Source organism: Ctenopharyngodon idella, chromosome 21 (assembly GCF_019924925.1).
Source record: "Ctenopharyngodon idella isolate HZGC_01 chromosome 21, HZGC01, whole genome shotgun sequence".
NCBI classification, from domain to species: domain Eukaryota; kingdom Metazoa; phylum Chordata; class Actinopteri; order Cypriniformes; family Xenocyprididae; genus Ctenopharyngodon; species Ctenopharyngodon idella.
In genome coordinates, this window is record NC_067240.1 from 6,324,608 (window position 1) to 6,348,971 (window position 24,364).

Below are 24,364 nucleotides of genomic sequence, written 5' to 3' on the forward strand. Positions count from 1 at the left end.
TTACAATAAATATGTTGTTTTCTATTTAAATCTTAAAGATCTGTATTTTCATTAAACATTGACAAACATAAAAATGTATTAATATTATTTATAATAATAAATATAAAATATGTATAAATATATATATATATATATATATATATTTTTTTTTTTTTGGAACAAAAAAAATAGATAAACACAACCTGACAGGTTCCGGGCATGCATTCATTCTACTTTATGAATAACCATAAGGTTGTTAACACATAGGCCATACCGTTGTTGCCATTAACACCGTTGGATTTGAGAGGCAGAAAGTCCAGGTATGTGTTGGGCATTTGGTCAGGTGGGCGGGAGACGATGAGGTGCACCAAGCCTTTAGCTTTACGGATGGTGGTGACGGCTTTAGAGTGAGACACGCCAATCATCAGATCGTCATTGACCTGTACACAAACACAACCAACAAAACTGGCTTTTGAAAGTGCAACTTTAAAAAAAAAAAAATTGGTGTAAAGTGTAAAAACATTGGCTATATACCTTCAGTAAACGATCACCAACTTGCAACGTGCCTGTAATTTCTGCGGTGCCTCCAGGGGTGATGGACTTCACGAAAATACCCCTTTCTCCACCAATCACAGAAAAGCCCAGGCCTCCTGCTGGCGGCTTCTCCAACTGCAGCTTCACAATCTGCTCCTGTAAACATTTTAGACAAGAAAAGAGTGAAATAAAGACAGCAGAATGAATGAGATGAGGAAAAACTGGTGAAAACTTACAAAAGAAGCAAGCCAGAATGACAAAGAAGCACAATTACAGTCAATTCAGTGATGGAAGTAGCCTCAGTGTTGGTTGTTCACGAAACACGTGTTTCCTGAAAATCGAGTCAAATTCCTCTAACCGGTTCTTCTAGTAAAGAAAAGACTGCAGAAATCTGACCTGTCTCTATGGCCTGCCTGAGTTTAAATTTCACGCTGTTTGTGTCCTGTCTCACAAGCCACAAAACAGATCCCATACTATAATATCATGCCTGAAACGTTTCTGTTTCTGAAGTCAGTCTATTTAGTGATAAAATATTTAGCCAGAGCAGCACCGATCAATATTAGGTAATAGTTTACCAGAAGTTCTACAGGTCCTTACCTCTGCGGGACAGATATCGGATAGGGCCTCTAATTCATTACGATCGTTGCTATGGAGATAACCTATGATACAAAGAGAGAAAGCAAGAGAGAACTGAGCCACTGTGTAAATTACTCAGCTTACAACCAGAAGAGTGACAACACTACTAACCAGAGCATCAGAATGCCATCAATCAGAAGAAAAATAAACAGTTGATACCATTAATTTAAACAATAAACCACACAAGATCATGTGTTACAGTGATTTTACCATATATATAATATAATATAATATCATATAATAATTGCTGTGTAAATGACCAATCAGAATCCAGTATGCAAATATTATGATGACATCTTCACTGTGGGTTACATTATGCCACTTTATCATTATCAGTCAATTTAAGTCAATGTAAACTTAACATTTCTTAAATTTATATATGTCTTTTTTAACAGCTTGAAATTTATTGGCATTTTACTAAATTTGACATCAATTTTCACAATCCATTTTTGAATTTGAGCGTCACTACTACATTCAAAAGTTGGGGTTCTTTTTAAAAAAGAAATGAATACATTTGTTCAGCAAGGATGAATTAAATTGATCAAAAAAGTGACAGTAAAGACATTTATAATGTTTTCAATTTCAAATAAATTCTGTTCTTTTGCACTTTCTATTTATCAAAGTATCCTGGAAAAAATCCTTTCCACAAAAATGTGAAGCAGCACAACTGTTTTCTCCATTGATAATAATAAGAAATGTTTTTTGTTCACAGGCAATATCAGCATATTAGAATGATTTCTGAAGGATCATGTGACACTAGACCTCAAACTATTGAACAATGTATGTGACTAAATTTTGTGCAGTTTATTTCCCACTACACTTACCGTTCATACTCTGGGAGACTTTAGAACTGATGTTATTGTTTAGTAATGAAATCTCGTCTTCACCCGGAAAAACAGGCTTCCCATTCCTATGGAAATATAGTTAGTGGCATTCGTCCAGAAGTATTACAGTATTACATATATCAAACAACAACTGACAAACAAGTCCATCAAAAGAGTCTTCCCAACACCTGAACAATTCAATCGTTTTTGCATATTTGAATGAACTTCGAAGTGTTTTTCATGAACATGTAGTGGAAATTTCGAGTCGTGTCCTGTGAATAACTCACCTGGTGGCTTTGAGACTAAGATTCCTCAGTGACAGCTGCAGAAGTCTGCGGCTCTCACTCAAGGTCAGATCCTGCGTCGGAGCACCGTTGATGTAATGTATGATATCCAAGTGTCTCAAACTTCCTTCCGCTGAGGCTACAGATCCTGGGATGATGTCTTTCACGTACAGTACGCCCAGCCCACTGTCACTTCCTCCATCGAGAACCAGACCTACAAGAGACAGCCACACACACACCCAGAAAACAAACACTTTAAGTGATCCGGCTGCGCTAAACCCTATCACTACCTTCTTTCTTTCTTTCACTTTTTTGTCAGCAAGCTGAAATCCGACACCCTTATCTAGCTTGTTGTTGAACCCCTTGAGCTCATTTTTCCAGTGAAACGCAGGTGGGCTTTGTTTATGCTGATGGATATCTGTTTTTGCGTTACCCGGTAAAGCCCCCGTTGACCTCTGACAGTGAGATAACACTAATGCCCCACATGTATCGGTCAAACGCAGCAAAATCTACTTGCCCAGCTGGATTCTGGGTATTTCCAAGAACACTATTGAGTGGTAAAGAGGATCAGTTACGATATACATTGCTGTTTCCATTACCTAAAGGCTCGTCATGACACTGAAACATGATGTCGGGAAGGAGGTGGGCCTCTATTGGTGGTTTGGGAGGTTCTAGGACACGGCCTACCACTAAGTCCACGACTTTGGGGGCGGCTCGCACCAGGTTGACCACCTCGGTGTGATTCATGCCAGACACGTCAGTGTTATTCACCTAAAAACAGAGGAAGAAGAATGAATATGCATAACAATGTGTAAAATAAAATGAAAATGTAAGTTTTGCAGCTTGTAGTCCATGTGTGTTCGCTTTATGCTAGTGTACTGCAAAAATCCTACAAAATTAATCTACAGTAGACATATGGACCAGAAAATAGACTAAAATTATTGATGATTCCAGTTGTTTTCAGGGAAGTATTGTCCAATAAACAGCTCTCTAGAATTATCTTAGTTGTTTTCTCCTTTGTAAAAATTACTCCGATATCTGTGATTTTCTTTTACTAGCTCTATCAAGCTTTCAAAACTCTGCAAAACTAAGTAACAGTAAAGATACACCCATCCATGCCAATACATGATAATATTGTGGATCGAAGATAATCAGAGATATCACCGATATTTACATAATTTTGCATGTATGTGTCTGTTCAAGCACAAATAGATGCGGAAGAGAGGAATTTGGTGTTCACGTGCCGTCTGCATGGCTCAGTTTGCGCACACAGAAAACAGCGAGCAAGTTCTGAATTATGTTCTCTTTTGCATCATCTTGCACTCAAATGGTTTAAAATTGCTTGAATGTTTAAACTGACAGGACCTAAAACGTGCAAATGATAAACTTTCACTCTATGATATTTAAACTTTGCAATTAATCTGTGCGTTTTTTTTTTTTTTTTTTTTAAATACTTGTGTATATTTAAATGTTTGAAACATAAAATAAACATTACGTGGTTGAAAACCTTGAGTAATTGTAGAGAAAAGTAGTGAACCAACCCACGTGTGTACGATAATATTGTGTATCGGTGATCTCACAGTCTGACGATAGGACGGTCTGAAAATGCAAAAGATCGCCCAATACTAATCACTATTATCATACCATTATCATGCGATCCCCTGGATGCAGGCGGCCATCTCCTTTAGCAGGGTCCTGGATAATGTCATGGATGTAGCAATTGTTGTCCGGTCCTTTGGTGAGGGTGAAACCTAAACTTCCTTTATCAGACTTCACCAGAGAGACCTTCAGCTCCACCTCCTAAAATGACACAAACATTCCTGTTTCAATCATAGCAGAGAGCTCATACTTTAAATCTACAACACATGCAGGAAACTCCATTAGAAATTCTCAAAAGTAGATCATTTCAGTTAAATATCACAAAGAGATGAACCGTTTGTCATGCTAATGGTCACTTACAGGGATGAACTCCTCTTCCTGGCCACGTTCTGGGAGACAGAGGTTAACGGGGTTTGGCAGTGGTGGAGGAAGAGGGTCTGGACTGGGGCTCAGGATCCCACCCTCAGGAAGGGCTGGAGAAGATGACATGCCAAGTGCAGAGCTGTCCAAATCACTAGATGAAAAAGATGCACGGGAAGTAGTGGAGGACAGAGACAGGAAACGGGACATGATTATTACAAAATTTATTCTGCGACAACTGGCCTGTTTTTGAAACATTAAAATATTGTTGCATTGAGACATTATTTGTCTAACAATTAAGTATTTGTCACCATAATCATAATATAATCATAACATTCTACTGTTGAGCTTTTACTTTTTTCAGTTGTATTTAACTGTATTTATTATTTAAATTAGTATAAATTAGCTTTTTATTATTATTTAAATCAGTATAAATTAATTAAAAGACAAAACTTAAATGAAAACTTAAATGTGAGGCACTCCTAAAAGTGGACAAATATAAATATATTTTTACATAATTTTATAATTTATTTATATTCTTATTTTCTTCATTTTGTCATTTAATTAAAAGTTAAATAAAAATAAAATACTTTATGATATTGACATTGAAACTAAGAAACAAAAAAGTAAAAAAACAAAATTATGCTATATTAAAAATAGAATAAAATAAAAAATAAAATAAAATGCTTTGAGATCACTGAAATCAACAAACCAAAAATAAAACATGAAAAAAACTATATTAAAATAAAATAACATTATCAAAATAAAAATTTTTTTAAAAAAAAAATCAGAATAAAATTTGAGATAACCATTGAAGCTAAGAAATAAAAAATAAAACATTAAAGCTGCAAGCAGCGATGAAAGGGCCCTCGCACCCGTGCCACCCCCACCCGGTGGCTTTAGGAAAAAAGAGCACAGTGGGCAATATGCATTTAAGTACATAAATATAGGAGGATAATGTCAGTCATTTGTATTTGCCACACTTCCTGCTACCAGCTGGTGGCGATATGACTATAACTTAATTCTGGCATGTAGATGTCTTCAGGCCAGGGCACTTATCAAACGTGAAGATTGGACATTGTATGCTTGAGCTACAACAACTTCCTGTTTCATGGCGTTAATCGTATACATTAGCACTTATCCAAGTGTTGCATGATTTAAAGTGTTTCTAGTATGTTTGGAACTTCATGGCATATTTAATTGTTTTTCAAGTAATAAATTACAGTGCAAAGCATGCCATTTCCTGTTGCCAACAGATGGCGCTATGACTAACTGAATATTGTCAAGTAGATGTCTTTAAGTCAGGACTCTTATCACACGTGAAGTTTGGGGCAGATCGGACATTGTATCGGACAATAGCTTCCTCTTTCATGGCAAAACATCAAACTTTGTCAGGCCGCCACGGACACGCCCTTCAACGAAAACTCAAGATCTTTGCTATTTAACATCGCTAAGGTCTTCAGATTAGACTGACCATATATGATGTGGTTCTGGTTAAACCTCTATGAGGAGATCACAGTGTAAAACATGAACGTGAAACGTAGTGTGAAGGGCGCAATTTTGTAGGTGGCGCTATCGAGCCATTTTGGCACACCTAATTCTGAAACCCATATCAGACATAAATTTTCACCACTTCTGATGCGTGTGCAAAGTTTCATGAGTTTGAGCACGTTTAGGCCCTCAAAAATACGATTCATTTCGGAGAAGAAGAAGAATTGGCTGAGCAATTACAATAGGGTCCTCACACCATCGGTGCTCTGGCCCTAATTAAAAATTAAAATATATATATAAAAGAAAGAAGAGAATTTAACTAGCATTTGTCATCAGACTAAACATTACTGAAAGACATCAACCTGTTCCTGTTATTTAAATCTTTTAATTTCTGTTCAAAGACATTGTCACAGCAATTTTCAATTTTCAATCAAAACAAGCCATGTCATTTTGACTGAAGATCTCTATCACACTGCATTCAGCAGTGCAAACAAGTGTTTCAGTGCTGCTAGCTGCCATGTTGTATAACACTTACAGAGTCACATGATATAGACAGAGCAAAACACACTCACAGGAGAGAATTAGTGCCGTCACACCTGAACTCTGTACCCTGGGCCCAATTATATGAAACGACCAAGTCAGCTTACAGTATGTAAGAACAGTGTAAGAATCTTGCAATTCTGACTTTTTTTCTCAGAATCATGTGATATTAACTCACAATTCCGAGAAAAAAAGTCAGGATTTTGGGATATAAACTCACAATTCTGACTTTTTTTCTCAGAATTGTGAGATACCCTTGCAATTACGAGTTATAAAGTCCAATTCGTAGAAAAAAAGACTTTTTTGAGATATAAACATGCAATTCTGAGAAAAAGTAAGTCAGAATTGTGACATAAAAAGTCGCAATTACCTTTTTTATTCCATGGCAGAAACAATCTTCCATACTTAAACAGCAAATGTCTTTGCTTAACATATTTGTGCTTGATTCTACGCAGCTGTATGTTGTCCTGTCTATGTAATGCTCTTTTACTGTTCTCGTTACTCTAATCTACTTTGTAATACTCTACTTTTCCGTTTTACTATTGTTTGTCATTATTGTCTACTCTATTGGTGTTATCCTTTTCTTATTGCATGCAAAGTGTCCTTGAGCACTGGAAAGGCGCTATATAAATAAAACATTATTAATTATTATTATTATTAATGATTGTCCTTAAAATTTAAGGTAGCAACATTTTTTTTTTAGAGTGTAGCATGCACATATATTAGCAAAACACTTTTTTTTAGGCTTATAGTTTAAGAGTACATTTCTGACCTTCTGTTGGCCTCCGGTTTAGACATGGATTGTCTGGGTGAATAATATGCAGATCGTACAGTGTCATCCATATTGGCCTCATATGGGAGTCTTTCCAAGGGGGTTTGATAGACACTCCGGTCCCAGGCTTGACTAGCCTGCTCTAGGTTGGCAGGGCTGAAGGCCTCCTCCAACTCGTCATTGTCCGTGCTGTCGCTGTAACTGTCCCTGCGACTGGGCGACTTCATCAGCAACCTCTCCAGAGCCTCTTCCACAGGACCCACCAACCGCTGGCGCTCCACCTGAGGTGGAGAGCTCGTCTTGGGATCAGGCTGGGGCTGGGGCTGGGGCTTGGGACGAGCTTCCTTTCGTGGAGAAGGCACGGGAGTCTGGGGAGGGTGAATTTTAGTTTTTATTTTAAAGATGTGAAATAGTCAAAAACAGATGGTGATAGCTGAATCAGTGAAGAACTGCTAAATCTGCTTAAAAAAAAAAAAAAAAAAAAATTAGGAAGGCCACTGGAGAGTTACTGAGATCACAATAAAACTCAATAAAATGAAAAATAAATAAATAAAATACTCAAAATGAAATAAGTAATAATAAAATTAAATAAAAAAAAGGAGTTACTCAAAATAAAATAAGACAAAAAAAATGCAAAAATTAATATCAAAACCCATTAAAAATATACTCAATATAAAACAATAATACTCAATAAAATGAGATAAAACAAAATGAAATACTCAAAACAAAACAAATCTCTAAAACTCAAAATAAAATAAAACAAAATGAAATACTTAAATTCAAATAAAATACTCAAAATATAAAAAAATAAAACAAAATGAAATACTCAAAAGAAAATAAAAACAAACATAAGTAAAATAAAATAAAAAAATAAAAAGACAATAAAATAAGATAACATAAAAAGCAAAATAAATAAAAATAAAGACTCAAAATAAAATGACTCAAAATAAGACTCAATAAAACTAAATAAATTTGTCTAAATTCATCTCTTGTGGTGGGAATACTTTTCTAATGAAACATATATGGCTGTAATTTACAGATAGTCACATCATGTCCCTTCCTGAAATTAATGAGCGAAAACAAAGCCGAATATTCCTTTGGTAATGGAACATGACGCAGACACGTAAATTAAGGTCAGTGACGAAAACAAAAAGTCTTACTGTAATGGCAGGGTCCATCTCAGGTAAGACCCCTGGTTCAGGTCTACACAAGTGAAGGGTCACCTCCTGTCCTGTCCCCCTCAGAGCAGAGATCACCTCCTGACAAACAGCAATAGAAAATATACATTTTTTTGTTTGGTATATACTTTTGTTTGAAATTATTTTTTTTAAATCCTCACAGACTGAAGTAAAGGGTTAACGTACATGTTGTGAAAGTCCTTTGAGTGGCGTCTGATTGACACGTAGAATGACGTCGCCCACTTCGATGCGGCCACTCTCGGCTGCTGGTTGCCCTGGAAACAGCTTCTTGACCCGGACCATGCTGGAGCCCGAGGGCTCTCCGGGAACGTTCTCCTCACGGCTGAAACTGAATCCCAGACCGGACGTGTTCTTCAGCAACCCCACATCAAACGTGTTATCTAGAGTTAAATAAGAAAGAGGACACCGATTTACTCTTCATATCCACAACCTTTGGGTAACCAGCCCACATGTTTAACCTCTAGCACATTTTCATATGCTCGTAAGCAAGTGTGTCAATTCCACCTCATACCTGGAGTAATGAAGTTGTATTCTGCTTTCTTCAGTGGTGGTACCTCCTCCACAGCTGCGTTTTGAGGTTCAGAAGAGGTGCCTTGAGGGGTCAGAGGGGCATGAATGCTGTTTTCTGGGGGCAGACCTTTCTCCATCAACAGATGCACCACCTAGACAACGGGAATTCATTTTAAAAAACACAGTTAAACCTTCAGAGAAGAAAAGTCCTCTAGGGGGCGCTGTGTGGCACCCAGCATTCTCACCTGCCCAGTATCTCTCAACATCTCTACTGCCTGTTTGTGAGTCGCTCCTTCAAGACTCTTCCCGTTCACAGCCATGACACGATCCCCTGTACGACACACAATCAACACACAGGCTTACAAAACTGTGAAAGTCTTGTAAAATTGTGAATCTCTTGAAGAAAAATACAGGTCATCTTTTACTCCACGAAATATTACTTTTATATATTATATAATATTCTTAAATAAAACGCTTGTCCTATGTTGGGTCGTGTTATGTTATGTTATAAATATATATTGTGATGTGATGTGATGTTATAAATATATATTGTGATGTGATGTGATGTTATAAATATATATTGTGATGTGATTTGATGTTATAGATATATATTGTGATGTTATGTTATAAATATATTGTGATATGATGTGATGTTATGTTATAATGTATATTGTGATATGTGATGTTATGTTATGTTGTGATGTGATGTTATAATGTATATTGTGATGTGATGTTATAAATATATATTGTGATGTGATTTTATAAATATATATTGTGATGTGATGTTATAGATATATATTGTGATGTGATGTTAAGTTATAAATATATATTGTGATGTTATGTTATAAATGTATATTGTGACGTGATGTGATGTTATTGTGCATTGTGATATTTCTGTAAAATGTAACAGTAATGAAAATCAATGTTTTTTTTTATAAAACCTGCATCAAAGGCTGCATTTATTTGATTAAATACAGTAAAAACAGTAATAGTAATATTATTACAATTTAAAACAATTTTTATATTTTAATATATAAATTTTTTTCCCAAAAAAAAAAAAAAAAAAAAGATTTGATAGGTAGAAAATTCCAAAGAACAGCATTTATTAGAAATATAAATGTTTTGTAACATTATAAATGTCTTCCCCATCACTTCTGATCAATTTAATGCATCCTAGCTGAATAAAATTATTAATTTATTTAAAAAAAAAAAATCTTACTGAGCCCAAACGTTTGAACGGTAGTGTATTATTTTTTAATTAAAAAAAAAATAATAATAATAATTCCTTTTTACCTTTCTTTATCCTCCCATCCAGCTCAGCTGCTCCTTTAGGAATGACTGCTTTGACATATATCCCTCCATGCCTCACTGTTGTGTTTGATCCACCCTGAGACAGACAAACATGTTAATATAGCCATAAACAAAGACATCATGGGAAAAAAGTGCCTATGCTCTATGTTTTGGATCTATGAGTGTATTAATTAACCAATTGGACATGCTCATTTTATATTTTCTGGATATACCCATCCTTCAATCATAAAGCAAACCACTTGATTTCTTGAGTTGATTAATGAATTTCATTGCAGTATTTTGAAATACTGAGAGAAAAAAAAAAAAAAAAAATCATTTCAAATCACAAAAAAAATCTACATAACAATAGCAACATGCTGTAAAAAGCATCACTGTAAAATCACACCGTAGACAAGCAAATGCAAATCCATGCAGGCATTAGTGCTTCTTCGTCATAAAAACAATACAGCTGAAAAGGTGGCACGTAGTCTTGGCCGTGCGTGTTTCTGCACTTTGCTGTACCTACTGTTTTTCGGTTTTACCGTTTATGAAGGAGCCAATTCAAATGCCTGTAAAAATCTGCATGCAAAGAGCCAAATCTACTTTCCCAAAACTGAAGCCAAGCGAGGAGCTTCAAAAAGGAGAGAGGGCTAAGGGTACAAAAACAACACCACACACACACAAAAAGTAAGTAAAAGGGAAACAAAGGAGAAAAAAAAGAGAGAGCGAAAACCTTTCCGAACAGTACCGTGACACTAATGCCCAGACTGCTGTCTATTTTGGACAGCTCAATGTCAAATAGATCTCCAGGCTGGAGGCTATTGACTTCTGGGCTACTAGCACTTAAAGTCTCCGTGACGATGTTGGGAGAAACCCCCTGTAAACAGAGAAGAGCTGGGTAAATACAAGGCCGTGCATAGCCGTATACATGCAAGGGTCAAGGGGTCAGAGGTTAATGGTGTTGACATGCGCAACTGCATTGCATTTACATTCAGAAATGCAACTGGTCAGAAAGAGAGCAAGGGACGGTCACAAGCAGTTAGAATGTTTTTATTGATATTTCACACATTTGCTTGGCTCTGAAGTGTAGATATATACTAAGTATTGAACCTAAACGGTGATAGTAGCTTTTAAGGGAACTTCCAAGAACTTCAAAAGCTTGGAAGAGCAAGGATATTTTTAAATACATCTCTAATTGTGTTCGTCTGAAAGAAGATAGTCATATACACCTAGGATGGCTTGAGGGTGATTAAATCATGGGATAATTTTCATTTCTGGATGAACTAACCCTTGAAGTACCTCCTTCAATGCAATGAATTTGGTAACATCCCTAACTCTAGAACAACTAATAGTTTTAGGGACGTTTTCTTTAGCAAATGTTGATTTCATTGGTTTAAACCTGTTGAATCAGACATGGTTAGGACATGGTGTAAACGTGAAATATGTTTATGTGCATTTGATTAGTGAAAATCCACTGGCATGTAGGTAACTCCAAGGAGGGATACAATGAGCGAGCGAGAACCGTCCTATTATTTAAAACAAAAAAAGCAATTTAATATTTTTGTGAGGTTTAAACACTGAAGTAACATCTTAAAAATCACACGTCAAAGTTCATATCAAACAGATGCTGACTAGAAACTCGAAATGAAACCTCATGGTTTCAGAGTCAAAGTTCATTCAAATCACTACAGAGATTGATTCTACCTTTTTAGTCTTTTGTTTCTCTTGGCTACTCGAGTATGTGTCTTCATCCATGTCGGAATCCCCTCTGTCGGAGTATTCCAGCTCTTTAGGAACATCTGGCACTTTGGGTTTTCTAGTTTTAGGTGGCAAAGCTGGTGGAGTAGCTTCAACAGAGGGTTTACTGTCAGCTGGCAGGGACTGCGCTTCCGCGGGACCATCGGTGGGAATGTTGCGATGGAATCCATTGAGATTTGTTTGCTGAAGGCCGCCAGTCTCTGTCCTGGAGTCCTGCGAACTGACGCTGCCCTGTCGAACAGACTGAGGCGGAGACATTTTGCTGGAGATAAGTGGTGGGCTGGGGGAGCATGTATGATCTTCAGAGGAAGAATCGACATCTACTTCTTGATTTTGAGTGGCTGATTTATAGTGATGGATTCCTGAAGGGGAGCCTAACAGAGGGGAAAAGAGGCTTGTTTACGGTACTGCCATCTAAAAGCCTCCAGAAAAGCTTTTTTCAGTAAGATTATGGTGAAATGCTATTGCATTGTGTATATTAGTTCTTACAAAATGGCCACATGCAAAGTGTATATATTATTTCTATTACCTGGAAACAGCCTCTCTTTAGGTTGAGAGACAACCAATGTGACATCATCAGGGGTGCTCTGCAGAATCTCCACCACAGTATCATGTGATAAGCTCTCAAGACTGATGTCATTCACACTCAACAGCCTGTCACCTGCAGGAAAAAGCAAAAATGTGGAGTTACCAACTTTACAATGAACAATCTAAAATGTTTAAAGCATTCTGGACAGGGTTATTATAATTATAATTAACTAAAACCATAAAAAAGTGTGTTACTTGAAACAAAATAAACATTAAAAAAATTAAAATAAATAATAATAATAATAATAATAATAATAATAATATTATATATATTATAAATGTATTATTATAAATTGTTCAAAGTGTTCCAAAATCTTTTGGAGAATTCTGGAATTGTTCAAAGGATTCTGAACTGTTGATATCGTTCAGTGATATAATCATTTCAAGAGTTCTGGAAACAGTTCAAAGAATTTTGGAACAACTCAAAGCATTCTAAAATCATTTAAAAGTATTCTTGAATTATTTAAAGCATTCAACGATCATTTACAGCAGTCTTTCAACCTCTCTGACTCGTAGGCCTCTTGTTATTCAACACAATATGCAAAGGCTCCTCAGTATATACAATTTTTTTTTTTTCTGTAATTATGACAAAGCTGCTTGTTTTAAAGCTTTTTTTATTAACAGAAACTTGAAATATTAAAATGAATTGACCATGATTCATTTTGTGATTCCATAAGTTTAAAGAATTTTGCATGATCAATCAAACAATACAAACAATAGTTGAAAATACAAACAATAGTTATTGACTTGAGTGACTGATTTTTACTTGATTGATACTTGATTTTTTTTTTTAATTTAGTGTTAAATTTTTTTTAATATGTAAATTATGATTTATTAATTTAAATACTTATAAGCTATCCTGCAGCCCCCTTTGAAAGCTTTCTGAAGACCCCTGGCTGAGAACCACTGATTTAAAGCATGCTAAAAATCAGTTAAAAGCATACTATAATGGTTTGAATCTTTTATGGTTATTGTGTAACAAGTTTCTATGAATTATGTAAATTTCTCAACTAAAATGTTTAGCTTTTAATCAGAAAATTCAAAGAACTATTATAAATATAGAAAAAAGATCACTCCTCTCCTCTCCTCTCTCCACTTTCATACCTGGTTTCAGACAGCCGTTTAGATCTGCTGGTCCACCTGGTGTGATGGAGCTGATGAGGGTTCCCAGGTCCTGGCGCCCAGAAGCCTCTCCGCCTACTACCTGAAAGCCTGGTGAGCAAAACAAACACACACTTCATTTTACTATGTCTCACAAACTACAAAAAGACAAATGTCCAAAGATTCAAAGATGTCTTATTGAGACTGTCACTTGTGCATATACCAAATGTATTTCTCTTATCAATGATGGACAACCTCTCATTCAGGCCATTTTAGTGAAAGCCACCATCTGAGGTGGATATAAAACAGCACATTCTCTCTCCCGGAGTGGGATTCATTAATCACTGTGTGAGCAGTGAGGACTGCCAGACCTCTGCACTCCATCACACTATAGTCATGTGTGTGTGTGTGTGTGTGTGTGTGTCCTGATAATCTGCCAATGTAGCAGCATATTTATTTATTTTTTTTTTTTTAAAGGAGCTCCATTCTGACTGGATTTGTGAACCCCTCTCACTCACCCAGCCCATACTTGACGTCTTTCTTCAGATTTACGGTCTGTATCTCTCGCTCTGGGGAAGGTAAGGCATGCAACTTCTTCTTCAGGGAGTCTGTGGGTGGGAAATAACAGAGGGGGATGAGGTTTAGGTTTTAAAATGTGTATAAAGAATCTTAATCTGTTACATTTGTGGTCTGTACATATGATATTATATAAATATTATATAAATTCAGGCATAAGAGAGGCGAAATGAGCATCCCGCCTCAATCTCCTTACTTAATAATGACTAGGGGGGGGTGTGGAGATTTTGTGCTACGAGATCTCGCGAGATTAAAATGTGACGAGATTTTTTGTCGAGGTTAAAAGCAGTCTCGTGATATTGCCATGATGGAGCATGAGGGTAAAATTAGGATAGAATATGTCACCGCTAAACTTACAGTACATTACGCCTTCTTCACTGTCGTTTGCTTTTTATAAAAATAAAAAACATTTAATTCAGTTGGATAATGGTCACTTCAACTCAATCCATCTCATCCAACATGAGCAGCAGAGCCGTACGTAGTACAGCAGGAATCAGAATTCACGTGATCACGTGAGGAGAGATGACTGACAAGACCATGGCGGAGGATTTGTTGCACAACAGAGCCTACGCGTCTATTAAATGTTATATTTTGTGCTGTTTATCTGCATTGGATTTGAGTGCAACAAGTTGAGAAACTGCTCTATCAGAGGGAAGAGCTAGCAAAAACGCTTGTTCATTCTGTCTGTGTGGGTATAAAACGTATCAAACGCATGCACAGCTTTCCATAAGCTGGGCTAATCTTTCATAACTAGTGTTTTGGTGCTAAGGGACAGCATTATGTTTGGCCCAACTCTGATGTGCTATACTAACAGCCGTGGCCAGCAGCTCATACTCAGGGATGAGGGAGATTAGCCCACACCACGGCCGTATATCAGAGCTACTAAAAACACGCAGCTTAGCGAAGCAGAAACCATCTGAGCCAGAGAAAGATGGCAATGAAACTTGAGCCAAGTGTGTGCGCGAGAGAAAAGTGCATTTGAAAAGATGTTCTCCATGCCATGTAAAACACCAGAGAAGACAGCAATCTGGAGCATGTTGGATTTGGCAAGTTCTCATCTCTGATTAAACAGTGAGTGTCACTGTGAGGCAAACTACTGTTATTATTGACATTAAAAACGGGACTGTTTTGCTTCACTAAAAGTTTATCGCAATTTAAGCAGATGTTTGTGTCTCAGGGCCAGACAGGACATGACATTTCCTACCAACTTTCAGGACTTTGCTAAATTTGACCATTGAAAAGAAACAGATGACATGCAGAAAAAAAGTACATAGAGCTGTGCTGTTCTGTGCTCCACAAAGCTAAACGAAACACAGATTATATTCCGTACCAGTGATTCCTATGGAGGAGGCAGGAGTAGAGGGCACTCCAGAGCTGTGCATGCTCACACCTGGGGAACATTAAAAGCAGGTCAAGGTACTAGACTAGAAATTAAATAAATGTATACAAGGGGATATTAAGTCTGATAACCTGACAGTTCATTCCTTGTGTCATTTTCAAAATCAATCAATATTGTTAATGCATAATGCACATTTTTTGTATTAAATTGTTTATTTAAATACATTAATGTACTCTTAATGTTGGCAATTTTAGCCATTTTGGGTGTTTCATTTGCTATTTTTATATTTTATAAAATTGAGAGTATGATTGGTTGAGTAAAATATCCCATATACACCTGTGACTGCACAAAGTGAATTTCATATTAATGCCTCAAAATATACACTACCGTTCAAAGTTTGGGGTTAGGAAGATTGTTTTTTTTAAAGAAAATTAATTAATGTTGCAAAATATTATTTCAAATACATGCTGTTCTTTTACACTTTCTATTCAAACAATCCTAAAAGAAAATGTATCAGTTTTCACAAAAAAATTAAGCAGCATAACTGTTTTCAACACTGATAATATTAAGAAATGTTTCTTGAGCAGCAAATCAGCATATTAGAAGGATTTTTGAAGGATCATGTGACACCGAATGATGCTGAAAATTCAGCTTTGCATCACAGGAATAAATTACACTTTAAAATATATTCAAACAGAAAACAGTTCTTTTAAATTGTGATAATATTTCATAATATTACTGTTTTACTGTATTTTTGTTCAAATAAGTGCAGCCTTGGTGAACATAAAATACTTTCAAAAACATTTTTAAAAAATTAAAAAGATTAACTTACCCAAATCTGTTAAACAATAGTGTAGCTACAATATAACATCACACTAATGCTACTAAATTATTGTTACTATTAATAAAATATTTACTTGAAGACTGGTGTCTTATATTGTCATTTTTAAACAATAATAATGATTTTATCATGGTTAAAGATAACACAAAACAGTTTTTGCATTTTACAATCATGTATGTCCAAGTGAACTGCCACTTGGAATTGATTGGATCATGGTGTTACTTTTCAACCTCTCCATTATGGTATGTAAGTTTTTTTTTTTTTTTTTTTTTTATGTCACCCAAAAAGGAAAATGTCTTTCTTTGGATTAATATGCACCAAATTATCTGTGCACAATAAAACCAAGAACATGGTTGAAATAAAGCAAATAGGGTGAATTTTGCTGTCATGTTACCCAAAAACAATTCTTTGCCATGGTAAAAATCACTTTTTTATATATATAAAGGCTTGTATTATTTTCTGACATACAGAATGATGCATGTACAAGTGCACAAATTCAGACTGTAATCTCTTTATGACATCTCTGTACATGCGGAGGAAGATGTTGAGAGGATTTGGGCTGCTGCTCTCTCTGATCTGACAGCGGATGATGAGATGAAATGGAGAGGTAAAATGAAAAGATCAGTGAAAGAACCGAGGGAGAGAGCTGTTAAAAAGATAAAACGAAAGAGGCAGACAGCCCCTGACTCCACAGAGAGACGCAAAGACAGATTCCGCCCACTATCCTGACAGACCATCAGAAGAGAGAGACTACAAAGTAAGGAAGTTAGAGACGACCAAAGAAATTTCAAAAGCAGAAAGACACGTTCTTTGAGGGTGATGAGCCATTTTCCAGGCAGGGGCAAGTGAAGATAAGACAGAAACAGCCGGTCGTGTCTCATTGTCCTCACCTACGACATACGCCTGTCCCGTGTCCTCACAGGAGGAAGAGTCAGATTCTTTCTTCAAGCTTTTGGGGCTCCAGCGGGGACTGTCATTGACCATGGTGCTGAACATACTGCTGACACCGGGGAAAAAAGTAAATGAAAATCAGTGCAAAGTCATTTACATCCAGTGGAATAAATGCAGTTATTTTCCATTTTCTGATCAATTCATAATATCGCCAGAGAGTGCATATTTATAAACTGAAGTTATATGCTCAATTCATAAAGACGCACTTGATTACAATCGCCTAAATCAGGACTTCACCCACAAGAGCACTGTTCCTGTGAGCATGCATTACACTACTGAGTGTATAAGATTACAACTATCTTCACAGGACTATAAAATGGTTGCAAACATGTGCAAACATAGTTTTAAAAATATCACAGAGACTGTCTGTCTCCCTTGAGAGCTGATTAATGCTGTTGGCCCCAGGCAGCTCAGTGGCAAGCTGACAGAGCAACACAGAAATGCAGAAAAGGAGAGTGTGCCAGGCGTAAAGACATAAACTGCAGATGAGTAGGAGAGAGAGACGGGTATAAAAAAAAAAAAAAAAAAAGAGCAGAGAAGGAGAGTAAGACGAGTATAAAGACGTAAGACAAAACCACAGTAGACTAGGAAAATGCCACTGTTTTGAAGACAAACTACAGCAGATCAGGAGAGTGAGATGGGTGTTACATTAGACATTGTAAATTGAGGTTAAAATGGGTGTAAGATAAAAAGCAGCCGAGCAGGATTGTGAGATGAGTTATCTATTAGACTTTACAAATCAAATTGTACAAGATAAAGTGAGTGAGACAGGCGTAAAGACATTATTTACAAGACAAACTACAGAAGGAGAAGGGTGTAAAGATATAAAACAAAGCAAGAGAGTGAGGCGGGTGTAAATATATTGTAAAACAAAAAACAGGTCTAAAGGCATTAAAGGGTTAGTTCACCCAAAAATTCTGTCATTAATTACTCAGCCTCATGTCGTTCCACACCCGTAAGACCTTCGTTCATCTTCAGAACACAAATTAAGATATTTTTGATAAAATCTGATGGCTCAGTGAGGCCTCCATACAGCAAGATAATTAACACTTTCAGATGCCCAGAAAGGTACTAAAGACATATTTAAAACAGATCATGTGACTACAGTAACGTTATGAAGCGATGAGAATAATTTTTGTCCAAAACGACTTTATTCAACAATATCTAGTGATGGGCGATTTCAAAACACTGCTTCATGAAGCTTCGAAGCTTTACAAATCTTTTGTTTCAAATCAGTGGTTCGGAATGTGTATCAAACTGCCAAAGTCACGTGATTTCAGTAAACGAGGCTTCGTAACGTCATAAGTGTTTCGCAATGTTTCAAAATTTCAATGGTTCACGTGACTGGCAGTTTGATACAAGCTCCGGACCACTGATTTGAAACAAAAGATTCGTAAAGCTTCAAAGCTTCATGTTTTTTGACTCACAAAAAGTATTCTCGTCGCTTCATAAGATTAAGGTTGAATCACTGTAGTCACATGAACTGTTTTAAATATGTCTTTAGTACCTTTCTGGGCATTTGAAAGTATTAATTATCTTGCTGTCAATGGAGGCCTCACTGAGCCATCGGATTTTAATCAAAAATATCTTAATTTGTGTTCTGAAGATGAACGAAGGTCTTACGGGTGTGGAACAACATGAGGGTGAGTAATTAATGACAGAATTTTCATTTTTGGCTGAACTAACCCTTTAAAAGCCACACGATGGTAATCAAGAGAGTGAGGCAGCTGTGAAGACAAGACAAACTGCAGTAAAGCAGAAGAGAATGATGGGTGTAAATACATTGTAAAGCAAAAACACAGCAGAGCAGGAGAGTGAGACAGGTGTATAAAGATGTAAGACAAACCATAGTAGAATAGGAAAATGACACTGTTTTTAAGACATAAGACAAACGACAGCAGATTAGGAGAGTGAGACGGGTGTAAAGACGTAAATTGAGTGTAAAATGGGTGTAAAGATAAAAAACAATAAGACATGCTGCAGCCGAGCAGGATGGTGAGATGAGTTAATATCTATTAGACTTTACAAATGAAATTTTACAAGATTAGGAGAGTGAGACAGGCGTAAAGACGTTATTTACAAGACAAACTACAGAAGGAGAAGGGTGTAAAGATATAAAACAAAGCTAGAGAGTGAGACAGGTATAAATATATTGTAAAACAAAAAAATTACAATGAAAAGGAGAGTGAGAGATGGGTGTAAAGGCATTAAAAGGCACACAATGCTAATCAAGAGAGTGAGGCAAGTCTGAAAACATAAGACAAACTGCAGTAAAGGAGAAGAGTATGACAGATGTAAATATATAAACAGTGAGAGTGAGACGGGTGCAAAGACATCATAAAACAAACTCTAGCAGAACAGGAGAGTGAGACAGGCGTAAAGACTATTACAAGACAAACTTCAACCAAGCAGGAGACGGATGTACAGATATTATAAGTCAAATCATTGCAAAACAGGAGAGCGATATGAGAGTCAAGACAAACAGCAGCAGAGCAGCATTTTGACAGTTTTAAAGACATAAGAGAAACCATGTCAGAGAGAGCTAGACAGGTATGAAAGGTACTGTAAAAAATAGATAAGGAAAGTGAGATGGGTACAAAGACATCATAAAACAAACTCCAGCAGAACAGGAGAGTGAGACGGGTGAAAAGACACTGTAAGATAAGTTATCTATTAGACATCACATAAGTTGTACAAGATCAGGAGAGTGAGACAGGTGTACAGAGACAATATTTTTTTTTAAGACAAGCTACAATTGATCAGAAGAAGACGGGTGCAAAGATATCGTGAAACAAAGCATAGAAAAGCAGCATACATCATAAAAAAAGCTACAGCAGAACAGGAGAGTGAGATGGGTATAAAGACCATATGTGACCCTGGACCACAAAACCATGCAGTCATAAGTCGCACAGGTATATTTGTAGCAATAGCCAACAATACAATGTATGGGTCAAAATTATCTATTTTTCTTTTATGCCAAAAATCATTAGGATATTAAGTTAAGATCATGTCCCATAAAGATATTTTGTAAAGTAGATATTTCCTACCATAAATATATCAAACATTTATTTTTGTGAGTGGATATGAATTGCTAAAGACTTCATTTGGACAACTTTAAAGGCGATTTTCTCAATATTTTGCACCCTCAGATTCCAAGTTCTCGGCCAAATATTGTCCTATCCTAACAAACTTCACCTCTCAGATGCTGTATAAATCTCAATTTTTAAAAAAATGGACCCTTATGACTGGTTTTGTGGTCCAGGGTCACATATAAGACAAACTACAGGTGAGAGAGATGCATGAGATAGCCAGTAAAATAAGACAAGATTGCAACCATCATTTGTTTTGTAAATATATGTTTGCATCTGTCTCTCACCTTTCTTGCTGTCTGGCGACAGCGATGGAGTCCGTGTCGGAGCTTGCACGCTGGTGTGATGATGCAAGCACTTGTGATCGGACCATGCTGCTCTGTGATTGGCTACTGAAAGGCACCATCCTGTGCTCTGGCGACTCAGGCAGCTGTCCCAGGTTATGATGGGAACGACTCTTCATCCTGGGGTTGGAGCTGCTGCTGAACCCCGGATAGGGCGGTTCAGGTAGGACATTGAGCCGACCCGATGAACTCTTGCTGAGGGACATCTCAGAGTAGGACATCCTCTTGTAGAGTTCAGGGTCAGTGCTTGGGGACAGACTAACTGCACCCATCCCATCAGTGTACTGCAGACTGCTCAGAGGAGAGTTCTCTACAGGGAAGAAACGATAGAAGATGGTAAAGAACATGCAAAATGCAACTGTTAAATCCATGCTTCAGCTTGCATGCCATTTATGGTTTCTACACAACCAAGAAAGGTTCTACATTATGGCTTGTATTGACCCTATAGAGCATTTTCAACCCTGAACATTTTGAGTTAAATGCCAATAATTTGAAGAGCAAACTGAGGAGGATGGGCCTTTTGGAACACTTCCTTATTTCCCAAGGTCTCTTATATTTCAAAGGAACTTTTCCTTGCTATTTTCTTGCTAGTTTATCCCTAAAACTCTGCCTAAAGTTGTTTTCTTTTTGATGCAAATATTTCAGAATATCAGAAGTAAATATTGAAATATCAGAAGTCATCTTGTTACAGTCTTTAAAATGATGATCATCTTTCTAAATTCTAAAACAGAAAAAAGGTTTAATATTATAAAATTTTGATACCAAGTAAAATCATATGTAAAATGAAAATCCAAAGTAAAATCAAAGTGCCATACATATGCTATAAGACCTACACTACCATTCAAAAGTTTGGGGTTGGTAATGTTTTTTTTTTTTTTTTTTTTTTTTTTTTTTAAGTTTTTGAAAGATCAATTTAATGAATTCTTGCTGAATAAAAATATTTAATCAATTAAAAATAAATAAATAAATCTTACTGACCAAAACTATGAGAACCATAATAAAATTAAGAAATCAATTATTAATTTATCCAATAAAAATAGAAATCAGTCACAAAAAAAAATCACTTAAATTCATGTTTAAAATTGTAATATATATATATATATATATATTTTTTTTTTTTATTTATTTATTACAATTTTAAACATGAATTTAAGTGTTTTTTTTTGTCATTGATTTCTATTTGTTTCATTTTTTTACTATATATAAGTAAAAAATTGTAACAAATGTAATACATTAAAATGTATTAAAAAAAAAAAAAAAAGAGAAGAAAAGAAAAGAAAAGAAAAGAAAAGAAAAGAAAACTTTGAACAGTTCACAGCAGCCAATGAATGTATCAACTGAAATACATTCAAGATCAAAACTATTCATTTTCTAAAATGTATGTGGAAATATTGCGTGGAAACTATGGAATATCTGCCTTTCTTGCAGACAAATACACAATCTGAATCTATATTTACAATATTTATGCTGTTTCTTGCTCTTTTACAGCTTCATAAAAAGTAAATAAAATAAAATGAAATGAATGTACACTTTCTGTTTCCATTTTTGTTTGCTCTTTCTTTCTCACCCAGGTCTTGCAGTTCTTGGTTGTTCTGTCTGGCTTTCATGTGCAGGTGGAATTTGTACTGGGCCGAGCACAGGTGCAGCAGATACTGGCAGGTCTTCTGACTGTCTGTCTGAAACAGATGTTTGATCCCGTCCGAAGTATTCTGCAAGCAAATCTTCTTTTTCTGCCACAAAGAAACACATGAGAGGTGTGACCTTGACACTCCAAATAAAGGATTTCATGTAAAACAGCCTGAAGCTGAACTTCTTTGGCTTTTTTTTTTTCTAGGAACTCCAACACAGCTGTGCAATTATCACCAAACGTAAACATGCAAAATCTTACCGTGAAAGAGATCTTCTTGGTATCCCTCCAGGGGAACCTTAGCACAGGGGTCCGATTTCCATTCAGGACCTCGAAGATAAGGACACCCTTTGAGTAAATGCCCAGCATGATGCCAGTCAGGGATCTCTTCTCAGGAAGCACACGATGGAAGTGAACTCCATATTCCGGCAGTCTCTGGCACACCTTTACATTACAGAGAAATGATGAGACAGATCTAATCACAAGCAGACTACAACAACAGCTATTAGGAAAAGAAATAGAGCACAATCAAAATAAGTCAGTTTATTCACAATTATTGACTTTACTGTCCTTATCTCGTGAAAAAAGAATAAACAGTTAATGTCTGTGAATGAGTATAACCAAGTTCCAAGAACAACTTTTGATCTTGCTGTAGTCAAGAGAATTTGAGGGAAAACAGATTGCAGCAATCTATGTTTATTCCAGTCAATTACAGAAATTTGGCCAATCAGGAAGCTCTGCCTAGAATCACGCTGCAGGACTGATGGGTTTCATCATTTAATTCCTGACCTTGAGGAACTCAAGCTCGGCCTCCTGCTCCGAAGCATTGTAGTACGAGCTGTGGAGTTTGGGTAGCTCTTCTTTAAGGGTGGTCTGATCAATCTTATCCAGAACCGAAGCGGGGAGGTAGTGTTCTGTCCGGAAATACGTCTTTCCATGGAGCTGATGGAACATGAAGGAGAAAACATGTACTGAACACTCTTAAATATAAAGGTTTCAAAAGGGGGGTTCATGGCGATGCAATAGAAGAACAATTCTGAGTTCCCCAAAGAACCTTTGAACATTTCTTAAAATAACCATTTTTTTCCTGAAGAACCTTTTTCCACTATAAATAATCTTTCATGGAAGGTTCCAAATGTTCTTCATGGAACCATTGATGGCAATAATGAACCATTATTTGTGAGAGTTAATATGATTTTCAGATGGTCAAAACAATCTCTGCTTAAAAAAAAAGGAATTCTTAATAAGATTTTTTTTTTTTTTTTTTAACAAAAATCCTATTTTTAGCTACAAAACACTTGAGTGGTACTGGCGGAAGGGAGAGGTTAAATAAATAAATATGGTAAGATTTTCAGTTGGCCACAACAATCTATCAAAAAACACTGCTGTTCTCAAAAATTAAATTGCAATTTTCAAACCCCATTTGAACATAATATTTCTCTATTTTTTCCATGTTGTTTGTACCTCAGTCTGATAGTCCCCAAACTCTGCCTGCAGTGCCAGAGACGCCAAGATCATGGAATTTTCAAAGTCACAGCGTACCCGCTCCTCTAGGATATCCTTCCGCAGCTGCAAATAGTACTGGTGTTTCGTCATCATGTGTCTATGTAAAAAAAAACACACATTAATTAATTTGGCTTTACTGGATAATACATTTATTGCTGCAAAACCATTCAAAAGATTGAGGTCAGTAAGAATTTTTTTAAAGAAATGAATTTAACTAAGCGTTTTTATATATATATATCTCTCACTGCACTTGTGCGTGAAATACACTCGAGTACAAAACAGCAAGTCAAACCTAACATTGAACACCAGCACATGTTTGGGCATGTATGAGCAAGGTCTAAAATAAAGTGTGAGCAAAGGTGGACAAAGAGAGAAAATATGTATTTTACACAATATGTTTAGACAAATATGTATTGTTTTACTATTGGAAACTATATAACAACTACTTAAATATGTTGCAGTGAGAAAAAAATGCTTTTGAGACCCACTGTAAATCACTTTATCTTTCTTTGTAGTGGCCTAACAAGAGAAATGTGTCACCACATGAAGTTCTGGAGATGCAAAAATAAAATGAAAATTGGAGGAAAAAACATTTGGCTTTCTAGATACATTTCTGATATTGCATG

General features: G+C 36.2%; 1 protein-coding gene across 6 annotated transcripts in view; it reads right to left on the minus strand.

Annotated features, from left to right (window-relative positions):
• Nucleotides 1-24,364, minus strand: part of LOC127503533 (tyrosine-protein phosphatase non-receptor type 13-like) — an 83,541-nt gene that overhangs the window by 6,795 nt on the left and 52,382 nt on the right. The window contains exons 14-39 of one of the 6 annotated variants that reach the window (XM_051877474.1): nucleotides 23,697-23,835; nucleotides 23,022-23,174; nucleotides 22,494-22,676; nucleotides 22,173-22,335; nucleotides 20,549-20,915; nucleotides 17,112-17,218; nucleotides 15,372-15,431; nucleotides 13,984-14,073; nucleotides 13,469-13,576; nucleotides 12,306-12,437; nucleotides 11,723-12,150; nucleotides 10,752-10,895; nucleotides 10,022-10,115; nucleotides 8,974-9,059; nucleotides 8,730-8,880; nucleotides 8,384-8,598; nucleotides 8,180-8,278; nucleotides 7,020-7,387; nucleotides 4,217-4,370; nucleotides 3,902-4,057; nucleotides 2,857-3,028; nucleotides 2,261-2,471; nucleotides 1,974-2,059; nucleotides 1,111-1,172; nucleotides 514-669; nucleotides 254-419 (exon numbers count right to left, since the gene is read on the minus strand). In XM_051877474.1, the coding sequence (XP_051733434.1) occupies nucleotides 254-419; nucleotides 514-669; nucleotides 1,111-1,172; nucleotides 1,974-2,059; nucleotides 2,261-2,471; nucleotides 2,857-3,028; nucleotides 3,902-4,057; nucleotides 4,217-4,370; nucleotides 7,020-7,387; nucleotides 8,180-8,278; nucleotides 8,384-8,598; nucleotides 8,730-8,880; nucleotides 8,974-9,059; nucleotides 10,022-10,115; nucleotides 10,752-10,895; nucleotides 11,723-12,150; nucleotides 12,306-12,437; nucleotides 13,469-13,576; nucleotides 13,984-14,073; nucleotides 15,372-15,431; nucleotides 17,112-17,218; nucleotides 20,549-20,915; nucleotides 22,173-22,335; nucleotides 22,494-22,676; nucleotides 23,022-23,174; nucleotides 23,697-23,835 (4,250 nt within the window). Of the gene's footprint in view, nucleotides 1-253; nucleotides 420-513; nucleotides 670-1,110; nucleotides 1,173-1,973; nucleotides 2,060-2,260; nucleotides 2,472-2,856; nucleotides 3,029-3,901; nucleotides 4,058-4,216; nucleotides 4,371-7,019; nucleotides 7,388-8,179; nucleotides 8,279-8,383; nucleotides 8,599-8,729; nucleotides 8,881-8,973; nucleotides 9,060-10,021; nucleotides 10,116-10,751; nucleotides 10,896-11,722; nucleotides 12,151-12,305; nucleotides 12,438-13,468; nucleotides 13,577-13,983; nucleotides 14,074-15,371; nucleotides 15,432-17,111; nucleotides 17,222-20,548; nucleotides 20,916-22,172; nucleotides 22,336-22,493; nucleotides 22,677-23,021; nucleotides 23,175-23,696; nucleotides 23,836-24,364 lie in introns of all 6 variants that reach the window. The other 5 variants (XM_051877475.1, XM_051877473.1, XM_051877476.1 and 2 more) reach the window with 5 other exon arrangements.